The sequence below is a fragment of the Akebia trifoliata genome, chromosome 11 (assembly GCF_017979445.1).
Source record: "Akebia trifoliata isolate Shusen 1 chromosome 11, ASM1797944v1, whole genome shotgun sequence".
In the NCBI taxonomy this organism is placed as follows: Eukaryota; Viridiplantae; Streptophyta; class Magnoliopsida; order Ranunculales; family Lardizabalaceae; genus Akebia; species Akebia trifoliata.
This window is the reverse complement of record NC_141385.1, coordinates 9,067,369-9,089,779: the sequence shown is the minus strand read 5'-3', so window position 1 is coordinate 9,089,779 and position 22,411 is coordinate 9,067,369. Positions and strand designations below refer to the sequence as shown.

At 35.2% G+C, this 22,411-nt stretch overlaps 2 protein-coding genes and 1 pseudogene across 7 annotated transcripts; 2 read left to right on the top strand and 1 right to left on the bottom strand.

Annotated features, from left to right (window-relative positions):
• The first annotated feature begins 837 nt into the window (after nt 1-837).
• On the top strand, nt 838-1,931 carry LOC147390788 (protein DOWNY MILDEW RESISTANCE 6-like). The gene is made up of 2 exons (XM_086459506.1): nt 838-1,184; nt 1,629-1,931. The coding sequence occupies exons 1-2, from the start codon at nt 951-953 to the stop codon at nt 1,860-1,862; spliced, it is 468 nt and encodes a 155-aa protein (XP_086315632.1). The 5' UTR covers nt 838-950; the 3' UTR covers nt 1,863-1,931.
• Nucleotides 1,932-8,882: 6,951 nt separating this feature from the next.
• LOC147390787 (caffeic acid 3-O-methyltransferase-like) lies at nt 8,883-11,580 on the bottom strand (annotated as a pseudogene). The gene is made up of 4 exons (XR_015170307.1): nt 10,965-11,580; nt 10,463-10,773; nt 9,721-9,785; nt 8,883-9,637 (listed from the first exon to the last, which is right to left on the bottom strand). The product of XR_015170307.1 is annotated as a caffeic acid 3-O-methyltransferase-like (transcript).
• A 2,165-nt stretch (nt 11,581-13,745) lies between these two features.
• On the top strand, nt 13,746-22,174 carry LOC147390786 (delta-1-pyrroline-5-carboxylate synthase 1-like). Of its 5 annotated transcripts, none has more exons than XM_086417136.1 (7): nt 13,746-13,961; nt 14,059-14,139; nt 14,742-14,813; nt 14,916-15,019; nt 19,900-19,956; nt 21,795-21,901; nt 22,005-22,174. In XM_086417136.1, exons 2-5 carry the CDS (start codon nt 14,089-14,091, stop codon nt 19,943-19,945), a joined length of 273 nt encoding a protein of 90 aa, XP_086273262.1. In that variant the 5' UTR covers nt 13,746-13,961; nt 14,059-14,088; the 3' UTR covers nt 19,946-19,956; nt 21,795-21,901; nt 22,005-22,174. The 5 variants fall into 5 exon arrangements, 3 of the variants coding, with proteins under 3 accessions (XP_086273262.1, XP_086273264.1, XP_086273265.1); XM_086417138.1 differs by having other exon boundaries at nt 21,784-21,901; XM_086417139.1 differs by lacking the exon at nt 19,900-19,956.
• The last annotated feature ends 237 nt before the right edge of the window (nt 22,175-22,411 follow it).

The following is a 22,411-nucleotide window of genomic DNA, read 5'->3' as shown; positions in this document are numbered from 1 at the left end:
TTTGAAATTGGCAACCATTGTTTTACTTGACACTTACAAGCATCATTGTTAGGCACACCTCAATCAGCAATCTGTTATGGATTGGCTCTGAATGAATTCTGTATAAAGTGGCCGAATGGACTCTTTTTTTCTTTTTTTTTCTTTTTTTAATTATTTTTAAGTGGGTTGGGTTTTGAGAACACTGGGAGGGTGTGTGTGGGGAGTCTTATTTTAAACCTTGCCTTTTATAAATTTATTGCTCTGTACGTGAAGGAGGGTGGCGACATCAAATCCATAAGAATCTTGTACCTTGCATGGTACCAAATTTAATAATCTTCTTGGACCCCACATAACTTAATTAAGGAGCGGTCTAACAGGGCCTTCAATGGATCAGATTAAACATCAAATCTGATCCATTTTAATAAAAAAAACATTGGATCTAAATCAAGGATTTGGATTTTAATGTCCGATCTAGTAAGGAACCGATTTTATAACATATAGGATTGGTTCTGAATCAACCAGGTCCCTATCAGATATGTAAATTATTTTCTATATATATGATATCCAATTTGATGAGGGTGCGATCCGACTCTCATTAGATTGTTTCTGGGTCCAATCTAATTCTTATCAGATTGGTCCAGACTGACCCCATACCATATAGACTTATTTTAAAAACTCGTCTGAGTCCAATTTAGCTCGGGAGAGTCAGAATGGACTTGGAGAGCATTGGGAATATTGGACCCCTTCGACTAAACCGAAACGAGTTTAAATGGGCTGATATTTTGATAGCTTGGCTGCTGGTTGGGCTAAATCACGGTCACGGTCTTACAAAGCATGCTAAACCGATTGCAAAATAATGCATTTTTTTTTCTTGTAGAGACGTCGTTGGTAAATATTGTCAAGAAGTTTGCCAACTTGGGTTCAGATTACTCGAAGCTATATCAGAGAGCTTAGGCTTAGAAAAAGATTATATGGAGAAGATTTTGGGTGACCAAGGGCAACATATGGCAGTAAATTACTATCCGCCATGTCCCGAACCAGAGATGACCTATGGACTACCAGGTCACACAGACCCAAACACCATTACCATCCTTCTTCAAGGTCAAGATGTCGCAGGTCTGCAAGTGTTGATGGAAGATGGGCAATGGATCGCTGTAAATCCCCACCCAAATGCGTTCGTTATAAACATAGGCGATCAATTACAGGTACATTTATTCAAAAGAACTTGATAAACTATTACTAGATTAGTGGAATATTAAAAGCCCATAGAAATAATTATTTTTATTTGCGTAAAAAAAAAGAAAGTAAGGGTTTTATTATCATCGTGCAATGGCATTTTCGTAAATCTCACAAAGACTTGAAATTTTATTTACGGAAATACCATTACTCAATGACAATAATTAAAGCACTCGCATTCTGTCATTTTTCCCAAATGTCTACCATATCAAGTGGCTACGAAAATTAACAAAATCTAACTTTGATCTTTCCCTAAATTTAAATAAGGATAATCCCAATCTTCATATAAAGATGATTATATCCGATAAATCAATATTTTTTTTTTCCTCAAATTAAATTTAAGGATCATAGTATCATTATGATCAATGATATAAGGAGAGATCAAAATCGAGAATGTGTTGTGATTATTGCAGGCACTAAGTAACGGAAAGTACAAAAGTGTGTGGCATCGAGCGATTGTCAATTCCGATATGGAAAGGATCTCGGTGGCTTCTTTCCTCTATCCTGGTAACGACGCGGTGATCCGCCCTGCAACGGAAGATGGATCTCCGGCCATATACAAGAGTTTTACGTATCCTGAATACTACAAAAAGTTTTGGAGCAGGAATTTGGACCAAGAACATTTTTTGGAGCTATTTAAGAATTGAGGTTTTAATCTATTGTGGGTTTTAGGAATAGAAATATATAATTATGTACTATATTTATATTTTGTGACAATTGGACTTTTTGAAGTTTGAAGTTGAAATATTGACACTTACACCACTTGGTACCCAAGGATGAGAGAGGGGTGTAGCTCTAAGCATAGTAATAAAGTTTAGATTGGATAATTATTCCATGGGAGGTTCAATTCGATTAATTAGGATAATAAAATTGGGAAATTTTCATATAAAAAAATCAAAAACATTTAAGAGAATATACAAATGATTTATTTTGGATTCTTATGAAAATCCAGTACCTTCAACCTTCCTATAAGTCCTTTCTCGTTCTTGATATACGAATGTTGAAGAAAATAAAATTTGAGAATGAAGAGTAAAATGTGATCATATTTTGTAGATAATTTACAGATCTTCAATTAATTAGTTTATTTGTTGATTTAATTGGCTAATTTGGAGAATTTTACTAATTTTTTTTTTAATTAGATAATTTTTTTACTATGCCTCTTGAGAGAGAGAGAGAGAGAGAGAGAGAGATTTGAGAAATGAAACTGTGTTAATATGACCCCATATGGGGCAAAACAGTTTTGTCCGATTTAATGGAAAAAGTTAAATGTACGGATGCCTTTGATCAAAATACCTTAAGTTGTATAAAATGACACGATAAATCTTACACGATGTGTACGCGATTGGCGTAAAAGTGTACGGAACCGTAGATATTTTTTGTAATGTTGATCTACGATCCTGTGCACTTGCCAACTCAACCACTAGTGCGTCATTTTATTATTAGTCAAATATCATCTAATAAAAACTAAAGTTAAAATAGGTGCTTTGCCAAAATTTCTATGTTTATAAAGAAATTGCTATATAATCATTTTGATTTTTATTTATATTAAAATGGGTATGTTTTGCTATCGTTTTATAAACTAAAGTTTATTTATTTGGGATTAAAAGAAGAAAGATAGTAAAATTATAAGGGTATTATTGAAAAAAAGAATAAAAGAGAGTAAAATTCCAAGGATATTATTAAAAAATGGGGGATGAGAAGAGATGAAAGACAATAAAGTTTAGAGACGTGATGAATGCACACGCTTTTTGGTAAATAGTAGGTACATGGTTGACGTTGCAAGGGCATAGAATCATAGATCTTTGTCTATCTCGAAGAAAAAGATCTGTGGTTCTGTGCCAAGCATCAATCTCATATCAAAAACCATGTGCATTTATCATTATTCTAAAGTTCAAGTGGAATGGTGTGAACCCATTCCATTGTAGCTTAAGTGACACGTTTATCCCCCACAACTATAATTGTAGCAGGATCCATTATTTTATTTTCTTATATAAATAACAAAATCTTAGGATTTATGTAACATTAACATTTTTAAATATACAAGATAATTTTAAGTGGATTTTGAATTTACATCAATCTTTTATCTCATTATAATATTAAAGATTAAAAAGAATTTTCTTTTAATTTTAGTAAATTAGTTTTGCATCCAACCCTGACCTCATAATAGAGTACTTTTGTAAATTTAGCAAAATTATATAATTCTATTATTTTAATCAAAGGTCCATAATAATTAGTAAATTTAAATTTAATAGGAGAACATTTTTGAAAGAAAATTTTGGTGTTACTAATCCCCTACTTCTCCTTCTCTCATTATAACAGGAAAGGCTATCATTTCAAGTGTTTTCTCTTTAAACAAAATATAATCTTCCCTTCAAATATACTAATTTTTAATAAAAATAAAGTGGAAGATGTTAAGTTTAATCCACATTGGACACTCATTGCCTGGTCTCTTTTCCCTTAAATTTGTGATAGTTTGACTATCCCATGTGACATATTCAATTGATCACTTGACGTGCCAAGTTCGGAGATTGTAAATCCGTGCTCCTTGGGATACACAGTTCCCTTGAGATACACTTTTTATGGGGAAGTGCAGCCGTGTATTTTGAGTAGTGTAGATCTATGTTTCCCAAACTTATCATGTCAGAGTAAATGATTGAATTTATCATGTGGGACAGTAAGATAATCACGATTCTTCTCCTTATAAGTTCTTGGGCCTCTCACTTATTGCCAATTGATTTTAAGTTTGAACCGAAAGATATTTGTTAGATTAACAAGATATTGATCGTCAGGAATCACTCATTTTTAGGAGTGCTTCAAACCTAGCTTGAGGTTAGAAAAATCCTAGAAATAACATCATTAGCCAATTGAGAATATGAGGCTAAGTGGACGTTGTGGGGGGAAATTCTTAAACATGGACACGTGGCTCAAGCAAAGCCCGGGAGTAATAATTTCAAGCTCGGAGTAGACTGCTACGTAGGCCCAATTTATTAAATTCTTCGGATGCACGGATGCCTAACTCGGACTTGAGCCACCGATCAATTAAGTAGCTCAGACAACGACAGTATAGGTCGGCAAGACAGATCTGATAGATGTGCCATTGATTTCACAGCTCTAACAACCCACATCATGTCAGATCAGCTCTGATTATCCCAGAAGTGGCAGGGCAGTTGCAACAACTCCTGCAGCTGACATGTTAGGGAGTGAGCTAATTGCCTTTAGTAAAACTAACTACCCCGGGTCATTTCAGAGGGTGGCACAGAAAACGATCAAGTTCAATGCTTATAAAAGGAAGTGGGTTATGGGTAAAAGGGGTTCAAATTCTTCTTCTCTCTAAACTAAATTACATTGATCAACTTGTCTAACTTGATCGTCAGAGTGGGCTAATTTGCAGGTCCGCCCGAGCTAGGAGAGAGGAAAAGTGTAGAGCGAAATTTTGCATCTACAATTTGGCGCCATCCGTGGGAACTTACAAGGAGAAAAATGACCAAAATGGGAAGAGCTAGAGGCGAAACACGCGGAAAGTCATCAAATCCCTTACCAGCAGATTCACCTCCAAACGCACAAGACCCTATGCTCGCAATGTATAACTTACTCACAGAGATGAGGGAGGAAATGCGTAGGGGTTTGGAGAAACAGAACGATGAGATAATAAATATAAGGAGGGAGAACGAAGAACTCAGGCAAAGACTGGGCTAGCGCACGGAAACCGAAGAAGGTCCAGGTGCAGAGCAGAGCAGGGATCAAACTGTCCGAACAGCGCGAACGGAGGCAGATTGGACTAAAGATTCAGCAGCAGTAAAAACGCAGCAAGGAAGTTCAGAAGTTAAGGACCTAATGACGAGGAAAGAAGTAGAGGAAATGCTAAGAATGAGGGACGAGGAACTTACACGTGGAAATGATCCCGCGCAAAAGGTACGGAACGCAATCCGAGAGCTCAAGGGGACGCCGTTCTCGCCAATAATAATGAGTTCGGAACCACCAAGAACGTTCCATATGCCGAAGTTTGAAACTTACGACGGAACAAGAGACCATATGGACCATATTCTACATTACAGAAGCCAGATGGTGCTGTACCAAAATGATGATTCGTTACTCTGCAAGCTATTTCCATCAACTCTGAGGCACGGGGCCATGATGTGGTTCCAGGCGTTACCAGCTGGGTCCATTATGAACTTTTCTGAGCTAGAGGAAACGTTCGTCGGTCAGTTCATACATCTGCGGAGGAAGAAGGTCGGAGTTAACACTCTGTTTAATCTTCAACAGGAGGTCGGGGAGAGTATCCGGTCATTCGTAACTCGTTTCCGAACAAAGGCGTTGGATGTAGAAGGCATAGACGAGGCAACCGCTTGTGCGGCGTACATCACTGCAGTCATCCCGGGAACACGGTTACACGAGTCACTGATCAAATCTGACCCAACTCGTTTGAAAGATTTGTACTCAAAAGTGGAGAAGTACATCCTCGTAGAAGAATCTGTGAAGGGCAGGAGACGAAGTGCTCAGACAGTGGCTAATAGCGAAGGAGGAATTGAAGCACCAAAAACACCAACTCATCTCGGAGGGGAAGGAAGCAAGAAAAGGCGAAGAGAACCAAATGAGCAATCAAGGTGGAAGAGAGGCCGGGTGTATACACCGCTCAATGAAAGCTATCTGTGATACTGAGACACATAAAGAGCGAAACTGATTTCATTCAGCCACCCCGGGGGTAAAAGGGGAAATCCGAAAAACCGTACTGCGAGTACCATGAGGTCGATGACCACTCCACCGAAGACTGTTACAGGTTACGCCATATCATCCAAGATATGGTCGAAGCAGGGAAGCTCAAAAGGTATGTCTCGTCGGGAAGAGAGAAAAGAAGGGAAACCCCCGAGAGAGACGAACGGAAGCCCAGACCTAGGTGGCCGACAAAGGGGGGCGCCGAGAGTCGGAAGAGCGCAGGATAGTGCATACCATCACAGGGGTGTTAAAGCATTCGCGTTCTGTCATTTTTCCCAAATGTCTACCACATCAAGTTGTTACAAAAATTAACAAAATCTAACTTTGATCTTTCCCTAAATTTAAATAAGGATAATCCCAATCTTCCTGGAAAGATGATTATATCCGATAAATCAATATTTTTTTCCTCAAATTAAATTTAAGGATCATAGTATTGTTATGATCAATGATATAAGGAGAGATCGAAATCGAGAATGTGTTGTGATTATTGCCGGCACTAAGTAACGGAAAGTACAAAAGTGTGTGGCGTCGAGCGATTGTCAATTCCGATATGGAAAGAATCTTGGTGGCTTCTTTCCTATGTCCTGGTAACGACGTGGTGATCCGCCCTGCAACGGAAGATGGATCTCTGGCCATATACAAGAGTTTTACGTATCCTGAATACTACAAAAAAATTTGGAGTTGGAATTTGGACCAAGAACATTGTTTGGAGCTATTTAAGAATTAAGGTTTTAATCTGTTGTGGGTTTTAGGAATAGAAATATATAATTATGTACTATATTTATATTTTGTGAGAATTGGATTATTTGAAGTTTGAAGTTGAAATATTGACACCTAAACCACTTGGTACCCAAGGATGAGAGAGGGGTGTAGCTCTGGGCATAGTAATAAAGTTTAGATTGGATAATTATTCCCGGGGGGAGGGTCAATTCGATTAATTAGGATAATAAAATTGGGAAATTTTCATATAAAAAAATCAAAAACATTTCAGAGAATGTACAAATGATTTATTTGGGATTCTTATGATAATCCAGTACCTTCAACCTTCCTACAAGTCCTTTCTCGTTCTTGATATACGAATGTTGAAGAAAATAAAATTTGAGGATGAAGAGTAAAATGTGATAATATTTTGTAGATAATTTATAGATCTTCAATTAATTAGTTTATTTGTTGATTTAATTGGCTAATTTGAAGAATTTTACTAATATTTTTTTTTTAAATTATATAATTTTTTTACTATACCTCTTGAGAGAGAGAGAGAGAGAGAGAGAGAGAGAGATTTGAGAAATGAAACTGTGTTGATTTCAAACGTGGAGCAAGGTCCTCATTTGGGCCAAATGGACTACATTACATGACTTATCAAACCTATTAAAGTACATGGTTTATATTAGATTTTTATATTTTAAAGGAAAAATTACTTAAAAAACTCTTGTAGAAGGACTTCTTTCTAAATAATCCCTAAGTTTTGGGCGGTCTCTCAATAGCCCACTTAATAAACTTCTTTTTTCTTAATGGTCCCTAACCTCATCTTTCAAATTTCTCATGATTGAATGCCCTAACCTTTCGAACTCATTGTTTTCATCCATAAAAATTGGATTATTGACATCTCAATTGAGTTTTGAAAATTTCATTCCATCGCAAAGGATTTAAGAAGGAAGAAGAAGTCATTTTCAAGGGAGTTTCCAAATATTTTGAAGATCAATGTAAAAAATTAAGATTTTTTTTCACTTTTTTCGTAGTTTTTGGATGAAAATTGACCAAGAATGATTATTTTAAGTTGAAATTATCTAAACAAATCGTTATCTCAAGTTTTTAGTCGATCTTTCTGTTAAATCCCATGTGCCTAAGTTAACCTTGAAAATCGGCCTGCAAGGAGAGTGTTACCCCCTACTTTATAAATTCCACATCCCAATAGTACCCAGGCGATGTGGGACTATTCTAACCTGCCCCCCACCCTTGACTAGAGATACTCGTCTCTCCCACTCCACATAGGATTGGAGATACTAACTCATTCCTAAGGCACATCTGCTCTGCTACCATGTTAAAGCTTTGGGCCTAACTTTACCTTGAAAACTGGCTTGCAAGGAGAGGATTGCCCCCGCTTTATACATTGCACATCCCAATAGTTCCAGGCGATGTAAGACCATTCTAACACTTTTCATGTATTTTAATAATATTAAAAACTCGAAAAAATTTAAAATGAGTGGATTTTACTAGTGTTGAGTTCAACAATAAATAAAAAGTGTCAAGTTCGACAATAAATAAAAAAATGTCAAGTTCGATAATAAATAAAAAGTGGTGAACTCAACAATAAAAAAAAAACCAGTGAGTTCACCAATAATGAGGGGCTATTAAGAAAGAAAGAGTTTACTAAATGTCCTATCTAGCTATGGCGCAAAACTCGGGGATTTATTAGAAAGAAATCCCTTCATCAAGGTCTTTTTTAAGTAATTTCCCCTATTTTAAAACAAAAACTTCAAAAGAAAATAAAATTTTCTTCACCTAATCAAAGACATTGAAAATGGAATGTCACTGAATTTCCAAATCTAAAATTTAAAATCCAAATCAATGGTGGTGAAAAAAAATGTATTTGCTTTTATTTTATTTTTTTGAATTCTTAAAATTTTGTGCTCGAGATCCATGTGTCACCCAATAATGTTTTTTGGTCTCTTGTGGACATGTGGTTCATAAAGATAGGTGGTCCTTCATTGATTTTTGAAAGAACATGAAATCCAATGATCAAGATCTATCCTAGGGATACATGATGTATGTGTTTTATCCCAATGGTACTGATTGTGTTTTAACAGTTGGTCATTATTGACGACTCATCGGATCCTGACTCTGTGTGTATATGTATTTAGAGATGTGACAATGTGACATTCTTTTTTTGTACGCTCCCTTCACAAAATCATAACTATACGTTCTTTTATATCCCGAAGGCAATGGATCTACAGCTCTGTGATGGGAAAGTACAAAAAAGAGTGTCAGACTATCACGATAATGTTTTGAGCAGTGATCGACTTGCCTCTTGATGAAGATGACTCATGATTTGCAATTGCCTCTTTTGGGTCTTGTTTCCATTCGTATAAAGATCATTGATCCATTTTTTGGCAAAATTTCCTCTATAAGACAACATTAGGACCAACTATGCTTTTAATGTCATTGCTTCATATTTGCCTACCAATGAACATTGAATCGTAGTACCTTAATGGGTTATGGGATCAAACTGCAACCCATCAAATTAAGTCGATCTGATTAACATTTGAGATTGGAAGTGAAACTTTGACACATGGCATCCCATAGAGTCCATTTAGGAATCATCCTTTTGATTATCATTAAGGAAAAGTAAAGTAATACAATTTGATCATTTATTCAGATTTGAGTCGAACCCCATGAGCAATTAGTTTCATATCGTTTTATAGAACTCCATGACCCAATAGTTAAAAACACAACAAACTTTCTTGATACCGACAAGTCCAGCGCCCTTTGCCAAGGCCTCGAACTCTTTCTCCGTCCTTTCCTTTCCTCCAGGGGTTTGTGCGAGCATGATAAGATCAAGTTGACATAGGACTTTTGCTGCAGCATTGGTCTCGGGGGCCATGGGAAGTATCCCCTCCACGACAATCACCTTTCCATTATCAGTTACCGCTTTATAACAATTCTTCAACAACGTCAAGCAGTGTTCATTGCTCCAATCATGAAGTATCCACTACAAGATTAATTTATAAAGTCATTAGTAGTCAAGAATGATTGTTTGAATATCTAGTAATGTTGATAAATATCCTAACTCACCTTCATGAAAATGGCTTCTCCTTTTGGAACACTTGCAAACATATCTCCTCTGACATGTGCCACGCCTGCAAGCAACATGTATTTTTATTCTTCAAACATACACTCAAACTACACAAAAGAAGAAAATAGATTAATAGATTGAATCATAGTGTTGGGCATAATGCATAAAATGGGTTGGATTTATCCTAATCCAAGTGATCTGAATCCAAATTTAACAGGTTTGTAGACCAGATAAAAAATATGGATCGAATATGGGTTGATGTCTTTTGATCAGAGTTGGATCCGGATCAGATAAGAATCGATCCCTATATTTAATTTTGCTAGATCCGAATGATTTATTTCTTTGAAAATTATAATTTTAATTGTGCTTTTCAAAATATTTTTTTTCTACTACCTTAATATAACATGAATTCTTAAAAAAATAAAAGGATTATAATAGTAAAATAGAATAATATACCAATTAGAAAAGAAATATACCAAAAAAATGTTGAATAGTCTGAAATTATCTGAACCGACGGACTTGGATCAAGTAATTTGGTTGGGTAGGAAGGTTCAAATATGGTTTCAATTTATAGGATCTGAGTTGGATTCGGATACAGATAAAAAATGGATGTAGATATATATGGATATACTCATATCCAACTGAGTTTGGTTGATTTCGAGTTTAGGTTTCCCGATCTTGAAATACATAAATTAAAAAAAAATAAAATTAATCTTTGCATGAATAGTGTTTGAATCATACCAGGATATGATGATGCGTGCTCTATTACATGAGGCAAATCAAAGTTAATGCCCTTAATTGAAGGATACTTCGATGTGATGATGCTAATTGTGGTTCCGAGCCCACCACCCACGTCGACCACTACATGGAGGTCCTCAAACCCTTTGTATGTCTCAAGAATTTTCTTCCTGATTATGGTGGTGTGATCGAACATTGCTCTATTTAAGACATCATTGAACCTCGGGTCTGTGCCAGGGTACTCGAACGTATGCACCCCATGTGCCTTGTTAAATGGAATCCCTCCATCAAGAATTGAATCTTTCAGGTGGTACCTATAATTAATTGGACATTAAAATGAAGTAATAGGAGGTGATGTTAGAGAGAACAGAGTGATGTCATATGGAATTGGATACCACCATGATCAAAAGATCATGAAAATGTACATTAAAATAGAGTCTCCATATCGAGCACCATATCTAATATGGAATAAATATTCTAGTAATATAATTAAGTTTTTACTGACCAGCTAGTCAAGTAGGCTTTGTCTTGGATCAAGCTCATCAGAGTAGAAATGGAGACTCCATCTTCGTTTCAAACGAAGCATTTACACACAGGTGCCAACCCGTATAGCCTTTCAACATGACCACTCTCATGTGTGACAATGGAGCACGTTAGCACGGAGTAGCTGGTGAGAAGGCATAGGATACGATCGAGCATGATAGGTGCCTCTGGATTCTGAGTGGGAAGCTGAGAGGCTATCTGTGAGGGAGAGATTTGTGCTGATGGACCAGCTCTTGCTATGATTTCTAACATATCGAGCTCAATAGCTGCTTGCATGACCATGGGCAGGACCGAAGCACTAGCCAATTGCAACGCAAACATGCAATCTTCTTCTTCATCAATGGCTTTGAGTTGATTTTCGTTCGAATCCATTTGGTTTGATGGAGCAAAGTATTAAGGTAGAAAAAATTAAATTACAATTAATGAGATTATAAAGATTTTCAAGAAGAAATTCATGCGAGTGTAGACCACTTTTTCTATAGTAGCAGGAGGTTGGACACTTACTAAAAAAAACAGTCGGATGAGTTAGAGAAATGTACATTTATTTTAGAATAATGCTGGACTGACCTCAGGTTGGAACCTCATGTTGAAAAAGGAAATATGATGGAAAATTTAATTTGACGTCGGTATATAATATACCCATGTTGGTAAAAATACCAAAATGGGTATATGACTATTTTGGTAAATCACCATTAATATGTTTCCTTTTTTAATAAATATTTTTTTAAGATAAAGATCACTTGGCTACAATTTCATTGGACCCAAAATCAACATATGGTTGATGATCAACTTCTTCAGGTCATCGAAACATTTTGAGTGGACTACTAGTGGTCTGCACGTGGAATGGAAGTAACCAATCCACCAACCACTCCTGTAGAATGTGATGGGAAAAATAAATGGGTAGGCCTATGCAGATATGTGTGGCTGGGAGCAGTGACCATTTAATTAAGTTGATAATTTTAATAGGACCCCATATGGAGCAGAACAGTTGTGTCCGATTTAATGGAAAAAGTTACAGGTACGGATGCCTTTGACCAAAATACCATAAGTTCTGTAAAATGACACGATAAATCTTACACGATGTGTACGCGATGGCGTAAAAGTGTATAGAACTGTAGATCTTTTTTGTAATGTTGATCTACGATCCTGTGCACTTGCCATCTCAACCACTACATAGGATTTAGTGCGTCATTTTATTATTAGTCAAATATCATCTAACAAAAATTACAAGAAAAATATGCGCTTTGCTAAAATTTCTATGTTTATAATAAAAAAAAAAATTGTTATATAATCATGAAAAAATTATCAAAAAAATTAAAAAAAAAAAAAATTATTTATGAAAAACAATCTAATTTTAAAAAATTAGAAAAAGAATACAAATCCGGTCTTTCAAAGACCGGTTTTTCTCTCTCTTCAATTCTCTCACCTCTTTCTCTCTCCTCTATTATTTAAAAATTCTCTACTCATTTTAGCTGGGACACGTGGCACTGCTATCCTTGGTGGTTAGTAGTTGCAAGTCGAAGGAAGTAAAAAAATTCAGTTTTTTAAAAATTAGATTGTTTTTCGTAAATAATTTTTTTTTTTTTTGGATTTTTTTGATAATTTTCCCAATATAGAATCCTTTCATGCAAAATATGCTCATAATCAAACGTCCAAAAAATAAATTAATATATAAATCTAATTACTTCCTTCGACTTGCAACTACTAACCACCAAGGATAGCAGTGCCACGTGTCCTAGCCACAATGGAGAGATTATTCTTTAATTCCCAACTACCACTCCCTTGAAGTTAAAGAGAAATCACACATAAAATTCGTCTCAACCTCCGCTAAAACGCTTTGCAAGCGCTTCTCTATCACCTCCGCACCAATCTTCCATGAATAAAATAGCTAGAATGAGAAAGAAGTCTAAGAAATATATAAATTTTATTTTTTAAAATATTTTCATGTTGGACAATGTAATGGTACAAGGGTTATTCTTATCAAGATGGTACAATGTAATTTTTTTTTTAAAATAAATTAGTTTTTTTTTAAATATAGAGGAGAGAGAAAGAGATGAGAGAATTGAAGAGAGAGAAAAATCGGTCTTTGAAAGATCTGTATTTTAAAAAAAATTCATTTTTTTTTAAATATAGAGGAGAGAGAAAGAGGTGAGAGAATTGAAGAGAGAGAAAAATCAGTCTTTGAAAGATCGGTATTTAAAAAAATCATTTTTTTTTAAAATATAAAGGAGAGAGAAAGAGGTGAGAGAATTGAAAGAGAGAAAAATCAGTCTTTGAAAGATCGATATTTAAAAAAAAATTATTTTTTTTAAATAATAGAGAAGAGAGAAAAAGGTGAAAGAATTGAAGAGAGAGAAAAATCGGTCTTTGAAAGATCGATATTTAAAAAAAATTCGTTTTTTTTTTAAATAATAGAGGAGAGAGAAAGAGGTGAGAGAAATGAAGAGAGAGAAAAATTGATCTTTGAAAGATCAGATTTGTATCTTTTTTCTAATTTTTTAAAAATTAGATTATTTTTCGTAAATAAATTTTTTTTTATAGATTTTTTTGATAATTTTTCCTATAATCATTTTGATTTTTATTTATATCAAAATGAGTATGTTTTACTATCGTTTTATAAACTAGAGTTTATTTATTTGGGATGAAAAGAATAAAGATACTAGAATTATAAGAGTATTATTGAAAATAAAGAATAAAAAAGATTAAAATTCCGAGAATATTATTAAACCCTAAACCAAAAAAACGTAAGATTTTAGCGACATTTTCTTCGCGGCGGCCAAAATAAGTGCCACTGTAGAACATGTTTTTATGCCAAAAGGAAAAGGAATTAGAAACCAAAACCCGAGCGCGGGAAAACCAACTAAATTTGCACGAAAGTAGTCTCTCTTTGTATCAATTTCTTCTCATCTCCACTCCATAGGGTTTCGATATCAATGGTTGAAATCTACCTTTCTAACAGGTATCTCTCTCTCTCTCTCTCTCTCTAAATGTTGAAAAACGATGCTAGATCTTAATGTTCTCTGAAGTTTTGAGCATCCAAATCATACATTTCATAGCTCTTTGAGCTTGGCCGAACGAGGTACGCCATGGATCCAACTCGAGATTTTGTCAAAGATGTTAAGCGGGTTGTAGTCAAGGTTACTTGCATTCTCGCACACCTTTTGATTCTTGATGTGTTCTTTCGATTCTATTTTCTTTTTCTAGATTAAATTCGTTGCTTAAAAACCCTAATTTCTACTACAATAGAACCGTAAATGCTTTGCACGATTCTTTTGTTGACAGAAATTGAGTTTGATTTAAGTAATTCTCTACTTCTATCCGATTTAATGTCGTTTTTCTTGGTTAATGGTGGACTACTAGTTCGATCGACATTAGGGCTCTGATTTGGAGTTTAATGTTTATTTCATTATCCTTGATTGAGTGTAAATTTGAATCCAATCTTCAGTGACATCCAATAAAGCTTTTTTACCCCTTAATTTGAGCCACAGATGATGTCAATTACTAAATTTTGGATAATTCATAAGTTTAAGTGATTTTTAGTCAGCTTTTTTGGACTAGCAGTTCTCAAGATTTTGGAAAGAGAGCAAACTGATTGAATTGTATGAGTTATTTAAAGGGAAAATTCCTGAAAGGTAGAAAATTTTCAGGGCATGTATTGGTAAATCGCCCTTATTTAAATGTAGAACAACCAAACTGTTTGATCATCATAGTTACTTATGTTGTTTCTTGATTCATAAAGGTTGGGACGGCTGTTGTTACCCGGGCTGATGGAAGATTAGCCTTGGGCAGAATCAGCGAACTGTGTGAGCAGGTGAGCTTAGAATGTCATCCTTGCTTACTGTTGTAGAACATAGAAATGGTAATGTTGGGTTACCATTTTACAATGTTATGTTTCTGAATGAAATACATGCAGATTAAAGAATTGAATGCTCGAGGTTTTGAGGTTATTTTGGTGACTTCAGGTGCCGCTGGTGTTGGTCAGCAATTGCTTAGATACAGAAAATTAGTCAACAGCAGGTTCTTATGGATCCCCTTTTTACTGTTGATTTTACTTTCTCTAGTGCATTGGAAAATCACTTTGAATTTTTATTTTTATTTTTTATTATAAAGTATTTTCAGCATTTTTGAACAGTAAAGAAAAAATTGTTCTGCTTTTTTTACTCTTTAATAGACAAAATTTATTCTCAATTTCTCAGTATAATATGGATGTACTATGGGACATAACATAGACACTAATCATACCTAAGGATTGAACCCAAAATATTTAGATATGATAACTTTGGAAACCCAAAAAACTGAATTCACCTAGTCTATATAATAGGGAAATAATTGGACTCCTCTTTCTCTGTTGTGAAAATTCAAGATGATACCAACAAAGAATTATCACACATCTTGGGGTGCTCTAGTAAAAGTTGGTGTGGCAATAGAAGCTCTCTAATAATATTTTGACAAATGATTTTAATCGTATGATTGGTTTTCTGTTATTCAATTGATCTAGCTGATAAATTTGCCCATCTATTAGGCATTTTCCATTGATCGTGAGGTTGAACATTTTACTACTTTGTCATTTTTTTCCCTTGTCATTATTCGTACCAATTTATTTTTTTTTGTACCCACTGTTTGTATACTATGCTCATCATAAAGACTTCCAAGTGTTTTTTTTGTTATTTTTGTATAAATTTCTAGTTTTCACAAAGAATAAATTAATAAGCCCAATTTGGTTTCGTTCATTTGGTATTAAATGAACCCAATGTGGTTTAACTCATCATCAATTCCACTTAGTGTTTCCACTACAAAATTTTAGGCTTTTAGCGGGGGTCAAAAACCGCCGCAAATACCAACAATACCGCCGCTATTATCAATAGTGATGGCCAAGTGTAACGCCACTATTGGTGGTGTGGCTAAAAGGCATATCGAGCCCTATAGTGGTGGTCAAAATCCGCCGCTTATTGATTGTATTACCGTCGCTATAAATAGAAATTAGGCCTATAGTGACGATAGTGGCCGCCGCTAATTTGTTTTTTACCGTAGCTATAAATACAATTTGAATGCCTATGGTGGCGGTAATGGATTTTGTCCGTACCCCAACAAGAATAGGTATCGGAGTCCCTGCTTCCACGAAGAAGACAGTCATCAAGATACTTCACAATCTCAATTTGAGTAGATGCAGATTTAGTAAAGAAGCTCTCTAGCCATCAATCTTTTCTTTTAAGGAACCATTTCTTTTGTTTGATTATACAACTTGGATACAAAATCCTCATTCAGACTTATAGTTGGCCAAACTCTTTAACTTGTTTAGCTCAAATTATCCAATTTGGCCATCCATTTACATTACCTTAAATCTTATACATTACTCATAAATATCAAATAAATCTTAAGAAAATACATCTTCGGCTCTTAATCAAACGTGATCAGATTGGTTCTCTAGAGCTGATGCAGCTGAGTCCACATCACTGAGCAAGCAAGCATAAATCTTCTGCTTCAATCGATCAACGGTCTCTGCGAACCCATCATTATCCAAGACCACCTTGCTTTGTAGCTGATCCAACCAAACACTAGCATGCTTAAGCTGTGATAATGTGACTACAATCTGATTCCATTCTCCGTCCTTCTGTTTCTTATCTTGGGTATCTACGTGAAATCCAGAATTCAAAGCACCCTCCAAGAATTTTTGAAACAAAGATTGTGATTCCTTTAAGAGAATTCCTCTTAGTTTTTGAATCTCGTTTGAACCATCTCCTCTTGCCCATTCTAGTTTTCCGGTCTCACTAAGCTCTATTGAAGGCTTTGGAGACTTTAGTACATTTTTATTATTAGCTAGTTAATTGATAGATGAGGTGATGTATCCTTCATTATTGCGGTAATGTTAGGTTGGTCAATGAGCCTATGGAGTGAGAAGAACTTGGTGAGACAAAGGTGGGGTTCATCCGTCGATGCAGACGTGCAGAGATCTGCAAACATACTGAAACAAACTTACAATGAGAAAAGTGTCTGGAAGTGATGATACAAGTTAATAAAGACATTGGTCCTCAAAAACAGAGGAGGATGTGTGTTTGATGAATTCAAGGATGTGTAAAAGTGGCATTTTGTGTTTGAATCCAAGAGATGTGCTTACCTAAGGCATTTGACTAGAGCTGCAGCTGTAGATGCTTCTTTCTTGGTATAAGCGTATTGTTAGTTGCTACCTCTGTTTAGTGTGCCATGTAGTTCTATTCAGAGGTCCAGCTGATATTTTAACGTTTTGAGTTTTGAGGCACAGTTGTATTTCCTAAGTGGCAATATTGAGCTTTTGATGTGGATGATACTTCTCTGCTAGTCAAAGTAACTGAAGGCTATGTGCATAGTGCTCAACCAGAACCCGACAAACAAATCGGGATCATACTCGTTATATTATGTTATTCTTAAGTAAAATTGTTGGAGGGGGATCAATCGGAGAAAGTATGGACAGTCAACCTTGGGGACGAGTCAATCTATAGCTAGCCAATCATAACTGCAGGAATATCCGTTCTCATTGTGCTTGTTTCGTCCTTATTTCTTATATTTGAGCACATAATTGCTTATAATCTGCCCAAGGAGTAGAAATTTAGCGCTGCTGAACCGCTCCCTATATATATATGACTTCAGTTTGAAAACCCAGGGGTGTATCAAACAAAAGGATTTGGGGCCCTTGTACTATTGATAAGGGCCACCATTTATGTGTGTGTCTGTCTGTTTCTTTCTTGAAACTCTAGTGCTTTATTTTAGAGTGCCTAAGTTAATCTTTTTTAAATTATTTTTTTTTGACCTTTTTGAATGGAGATTTTTCTCTACATCCATCTTGTGTGTTTGTGTGTGTTTTTTGTTTTTTGATCGTTGATCATGGCACTTCACTTTAAACTTCGTTGAATTAAGAAATTGAAGCTCAATAGTAAGTTATGCTTTCAAGAGGCCTCTACACAAACAATGAATCTGCACTTACCATCTCTTTATAGAGCTTATTGGGGTCGTGCTGAGGTGGCATTGGATTTACTGCAATTTTTACATTTCTGACGTGGAGGTGGTGAACTTATTATTCTGTTTTTGGTAGAATTTAGAATTTTAAATCATGCACCTTATTATGATTCATGACCATTTGCCAAGTATGTAATGTTGTTTATGGTATGTAAATCGGAAACACTGGATCGTCCCACATTAAAGAAATAGATTAGTACTTACGTCCACATCCAGCTATATAAAGAAAGCTCTCTGCTTCACACCCATAAAAATCCAAATATGGAGAGAATCATCTTTCACATTTATGTCACAAACGGTTACTGTGAACGCTAGATGTGAATTGTGGAGCAAGAAGGTAGTGTTGAATAGGCAACCTGATCATATTTAAGTCAAATAAGAATAATGTCACAACTTATGTGAAAGAACCAAGACCATAAACATGATTTACACCATACCACCTCTAAAAATAAAGCTGCAATTGTACAACCGAATAGCAGACAATGATCTCACAACTACATAGACAGACAAAACATTAATGAAATATCAAAGCTCCACAGATATCAGAACTAGAAATTCATTCCTACCAAACGTTTGAAAACTAACTTTTGTAAGATCACATTGTTTTGTAACAAACACATATATTATAGAAGCAGATTTTTAACTTAAAAGAAGACAATTCATCAATCCTAACTGCATAAAAGAAACAGAAGCCAAATCAGTCCTAAATGACTCCCAACAGAAAACCAAACTCATCAATCCTAATTGCTGCTAGTCCACAAAGTTTTTACAGGTTTTGACAACTGATGGGAAGGTTACCTCACTACCTGCCCATTCATTTTTGGGCCAATTTTCTTAGATTTCCTACGCCGGACTCTGTTACAAATAAAACAAACTGCTACTGTGCCCCATCACTGTTGCCTTTCTTTCCTCAAGAGTGTTCTCAGAAGGATCCAGGGGAGCTGAATATTACAGATAATTTCTTCCAGTCCCAAGATCCCAAGAAAAAAAATACAATTGGATGTTTATTGTGAATTCTGGTAATCAACCCTTTAGGAACACCTTTTTATTTTTCATGAATACTTTTGAGTAGATCACTTCGTTTCTCCATTTTAGTATACATTTATTGTTTGGTTGTTTCGGCTTTGGATTTCCATAGAAGCAGAATCAAATAACCAAAAGGTCCATAAGAACTGTTTTTCATCAAATGCCTCACAGCTGAAGGTATGTTTGCTACATGTGCCCTCCATTATGAATGTCCAATTGATGGGCCATATCTGATATTGCACACACTTCCCAGACTTGCATTGCCCTATCCAACCAAATACCAAAAGCACATTCCTTGAAATAGTATGAAAGTCTGATAAGACATGGAAACGATAAGTAATGCTCAAGAAGAGGAAAACTTATAAAAAAACAAAAAAGGATTGGTGTTGACAAAACTCGCCATCAATTCAGCTAAATACCCTACATATTACAATGTAGCCCAATACTATTAGCCACAACCCTGTCAGCCCCTTGGGAATCATTTAACACACTATTCATGCACGCGCACACACACACACACCACTCAACTAGACAGACATTTAACACCACTCTATTCCAGCATTTAACTTCATCACCTTTTTCTTACACTTTGAGCATAACAGGTCCATTGACACTATAATTTTCCTGTACTTCAATACTTCATCTTAGAAAAACATGCATTTTTGTTATTTCATCTTAGACAAATGGATCTATCTTAGTTTAAATGGTCCCAAGTGGTTGTAGTGATCTATTCTTATAGTGATCTGTTTTTATATTTATAGTGATCTATTTTTATTTGAGTCACTTTTCATGAGTCCATCAATCCCAACTCATTAAGCTATTAGATATCTTCTTGTTTTGACAATTTGAAACTCATCATGGTTAACAACTTGACATTGCAGGAGACCTTCTCTGACTCATGTGAGAATGCTGAACCAAGATTTTTGACTCAATATAAGGTGTGAGGATTCGAACATATAAGATATTATCAAATAAGAAAACAGAAGCATTCATGATATGAAAGATTTTGAACATTTTGAGCCCAGAGAGAAGACCATTCGATTTCAAAGTCTCCTAAATTTTTCTGTTTTCTTTAAAGAATATCTATATCCATATACTTATGGAAAAGAACTCATATGTTCACTCACAATCCCAACCACGTAAATGAAATCCAACAATTAGGATAAGATATTTTATATTGAGAATAAGCATCTATAAGATTTATCCCACCATTAGATTTCGCAGTTACCTAGTTGGGATTGTGATTGAACATATGAGGTCCTTTTCCTTGTGTGAGTGGCATGAAATTTGCATTCTTTTAGGGTATTTTTTTATATATTAGAATATGGCCATTTTTGTGTGGCTGAGTTCTTTAGTCGAGTGGCTGTTTTTGTGATTGACACGGCCACGTCCTCAGTGGAAAGATGGTGGAGTTGGATTGGATGGTCGCTTAAAATCTTGTAAACAACCCCCAATCCCTTGTCTTGTACGACAAGCTCAATCAAAAGAATTAGTTCGTTGCAGTCTCTCTCTCTCTCTCTCTCTCTTGTGAAGTGTCCCAGGACTTGTAGTGTGGTGATGTGTCCAATAGGGACATGGTTTTAACGATCTACTAATAAGATTTACACTACGGAAGCTGCCAAAATTTGAACTGGAATTTGAGCAACACTAGGAAGAACGAGACGCTGCCAAACTTCCACTGTGCCACTCAACAATGAGATCAAGGTTTGAGTGTAGCTAAAGAAGGTGGACTTGGATTGATTAAAATCCCATAAATATCTCCCAACCGCTTTTTTTTTTTATATATAGATATAATCTCAATCTATAGAATTATTTTGTGGTAGTTGAGTCTCTCTTTCTCTTCTCGTGTCAAGTGTCCAATAGAGACCCCTGTGGTGTGGTGTCCAATACGGACATAGTTTTAAAGAGCTACAGCCCGTAAGATTTATGTCGCAGAAGTGCTACTTGAATTCCTACTGGAATTCGAGTAACACTAGGAAGAACGAGATGCTGTCCAGTATGTATTTGCTCTACATACTTCATTTTCCCCTTTAGGATGCCAGCCTAGAAATATCTCATTTTGGACATGCATTACCTTCATAGCAGATGCTTCTCCATTTGTTCATCATGCTTATTTTGGCCTTTAAGATGCTAGTGCCAATGGATGATACATTGGAAAAGATTAAACAAAGCATTTTCTATTTTATGCAACAAAGTGGCTGTATAATTTTGTAGATAGTAGATTCCAAGAAGTTGTCATCCCAGAATAGAAAGGGGTTATGATTTCAGTGTTAAGATCCATTTGGCGGTTTACAGTAGAGCAAAGTGGGTTTTGCGTTTCTTGGTAAGATTATTTGTAAGAATGGGTATTGCAAAACTTGATTTTCAAGATTATCGTTAGAATAGGAATTCTGAACTGGTCTTTAGTGACTACTTCATAGGAGCCAATAACTTGATTTTCAAGGTTATACATTGCATTTTGTGTGGAATTAGGCACAAGGTGGATTAGAACAAGTCAATGCATTTTTAATTTTCTCCTTATCCTTCGAGGAGATTAAAGTCCCAGGTTAAGGGGACATTAAAAGTCAGATTTCTAATAACTTGCGAGTGCTTTAGCTGTGAAATTATTGTTAGTTGAACATGAGCATTCCGGTACTTATTAGTGCGGAGGGCCTCCGTATAGAATATTTTATTAAAATTCTTACAATTGAACTTATAGGACTACTTTGAACTTCTAGAGCTTTATTTGATATTTTCTTTTATATTGAATTTTGTGAAAGCTCTAGCGATTTTGCAGAGGTACATAGGTTGAAGAAGAAACTAGAGTCTTTGGAGCAACAACATATTGTGAGAGATGCTGAGGTAGAGAGACTTAAGGAATTGATCATTACTCTAATGAGAAAGGTAAATTCTTACTGATAATAGAATATGTTGTGTTTTAAAATATTTTATTAATAAATAAATATTTATTTATATGACTAATTTGATTAATGTATATGAATTGTAGGTTGATGAGCAGCACAATCAACCCGACAATGATCAGTGTCTACAACAACAACCATGATAGATAGTTTTTGTTTTTTGAGTGATAAACATGGATTTATAAGCATTAAACATGGATTTATAAACATTGACTCTTAATTCAATCGACTTATTATTTTATTATACTTGTCTCTTAACTAATTGATTTACGAAGTAATTGTGTTTAATTGACAGGTTGTATAAAAATAGGTATTTAATTACAAATAATTTTAAAATAAAAGAAATTAAAAAAAAAAAAAATCTTATTAGTGGTGGCCATTACCGCCACTATAGGCATTTAAAATTGTATTTATAGCTATGGTAAAAAACTAATTAGCGGCGGTTTTTAATCACCCCCATAAATCTCACTCATATCTATAGTGACGGTAATGT

Bases quoted from the DNA above. Each gene is read 5' to 3' on its own strand.
- LOC147390788 (XM_086459506.1), top strand. From the start codon at position 951: ATGGAGAAGATTTTGGGTGACCAAGGGCAACATATGGCAGTAAATTAC. The intron at 1,185-1,628 runs GTACATTTATTC...TGATTATTGCAG, and splicing joins ACATAGGCGATCAATTACAG to GCACTAAGTAACGGAAAGTA.
- LOC147390786 (XM_086417136.1), top strand. From the start codon at position 14,089: ATGGATCCAACTCGAGATTTTGTCAAAGATGTTAAGCGGGTTGTAGTC. The intron at 14,140-14,741 runs GTTACTTGCATT...TGATTCATAAAG, and splicing joins TTAAGCGGGTTGTAGTCAAG to GTTGGGACGGCTGTTGTTAC. The intron at 14,814-14,915 runs GTGAGCTTAGAA...AAATACATGCAG, and splicing joins TCAGCGAACTGTGTGAGCAG to ATTAAAGAATTGAATGCTCG.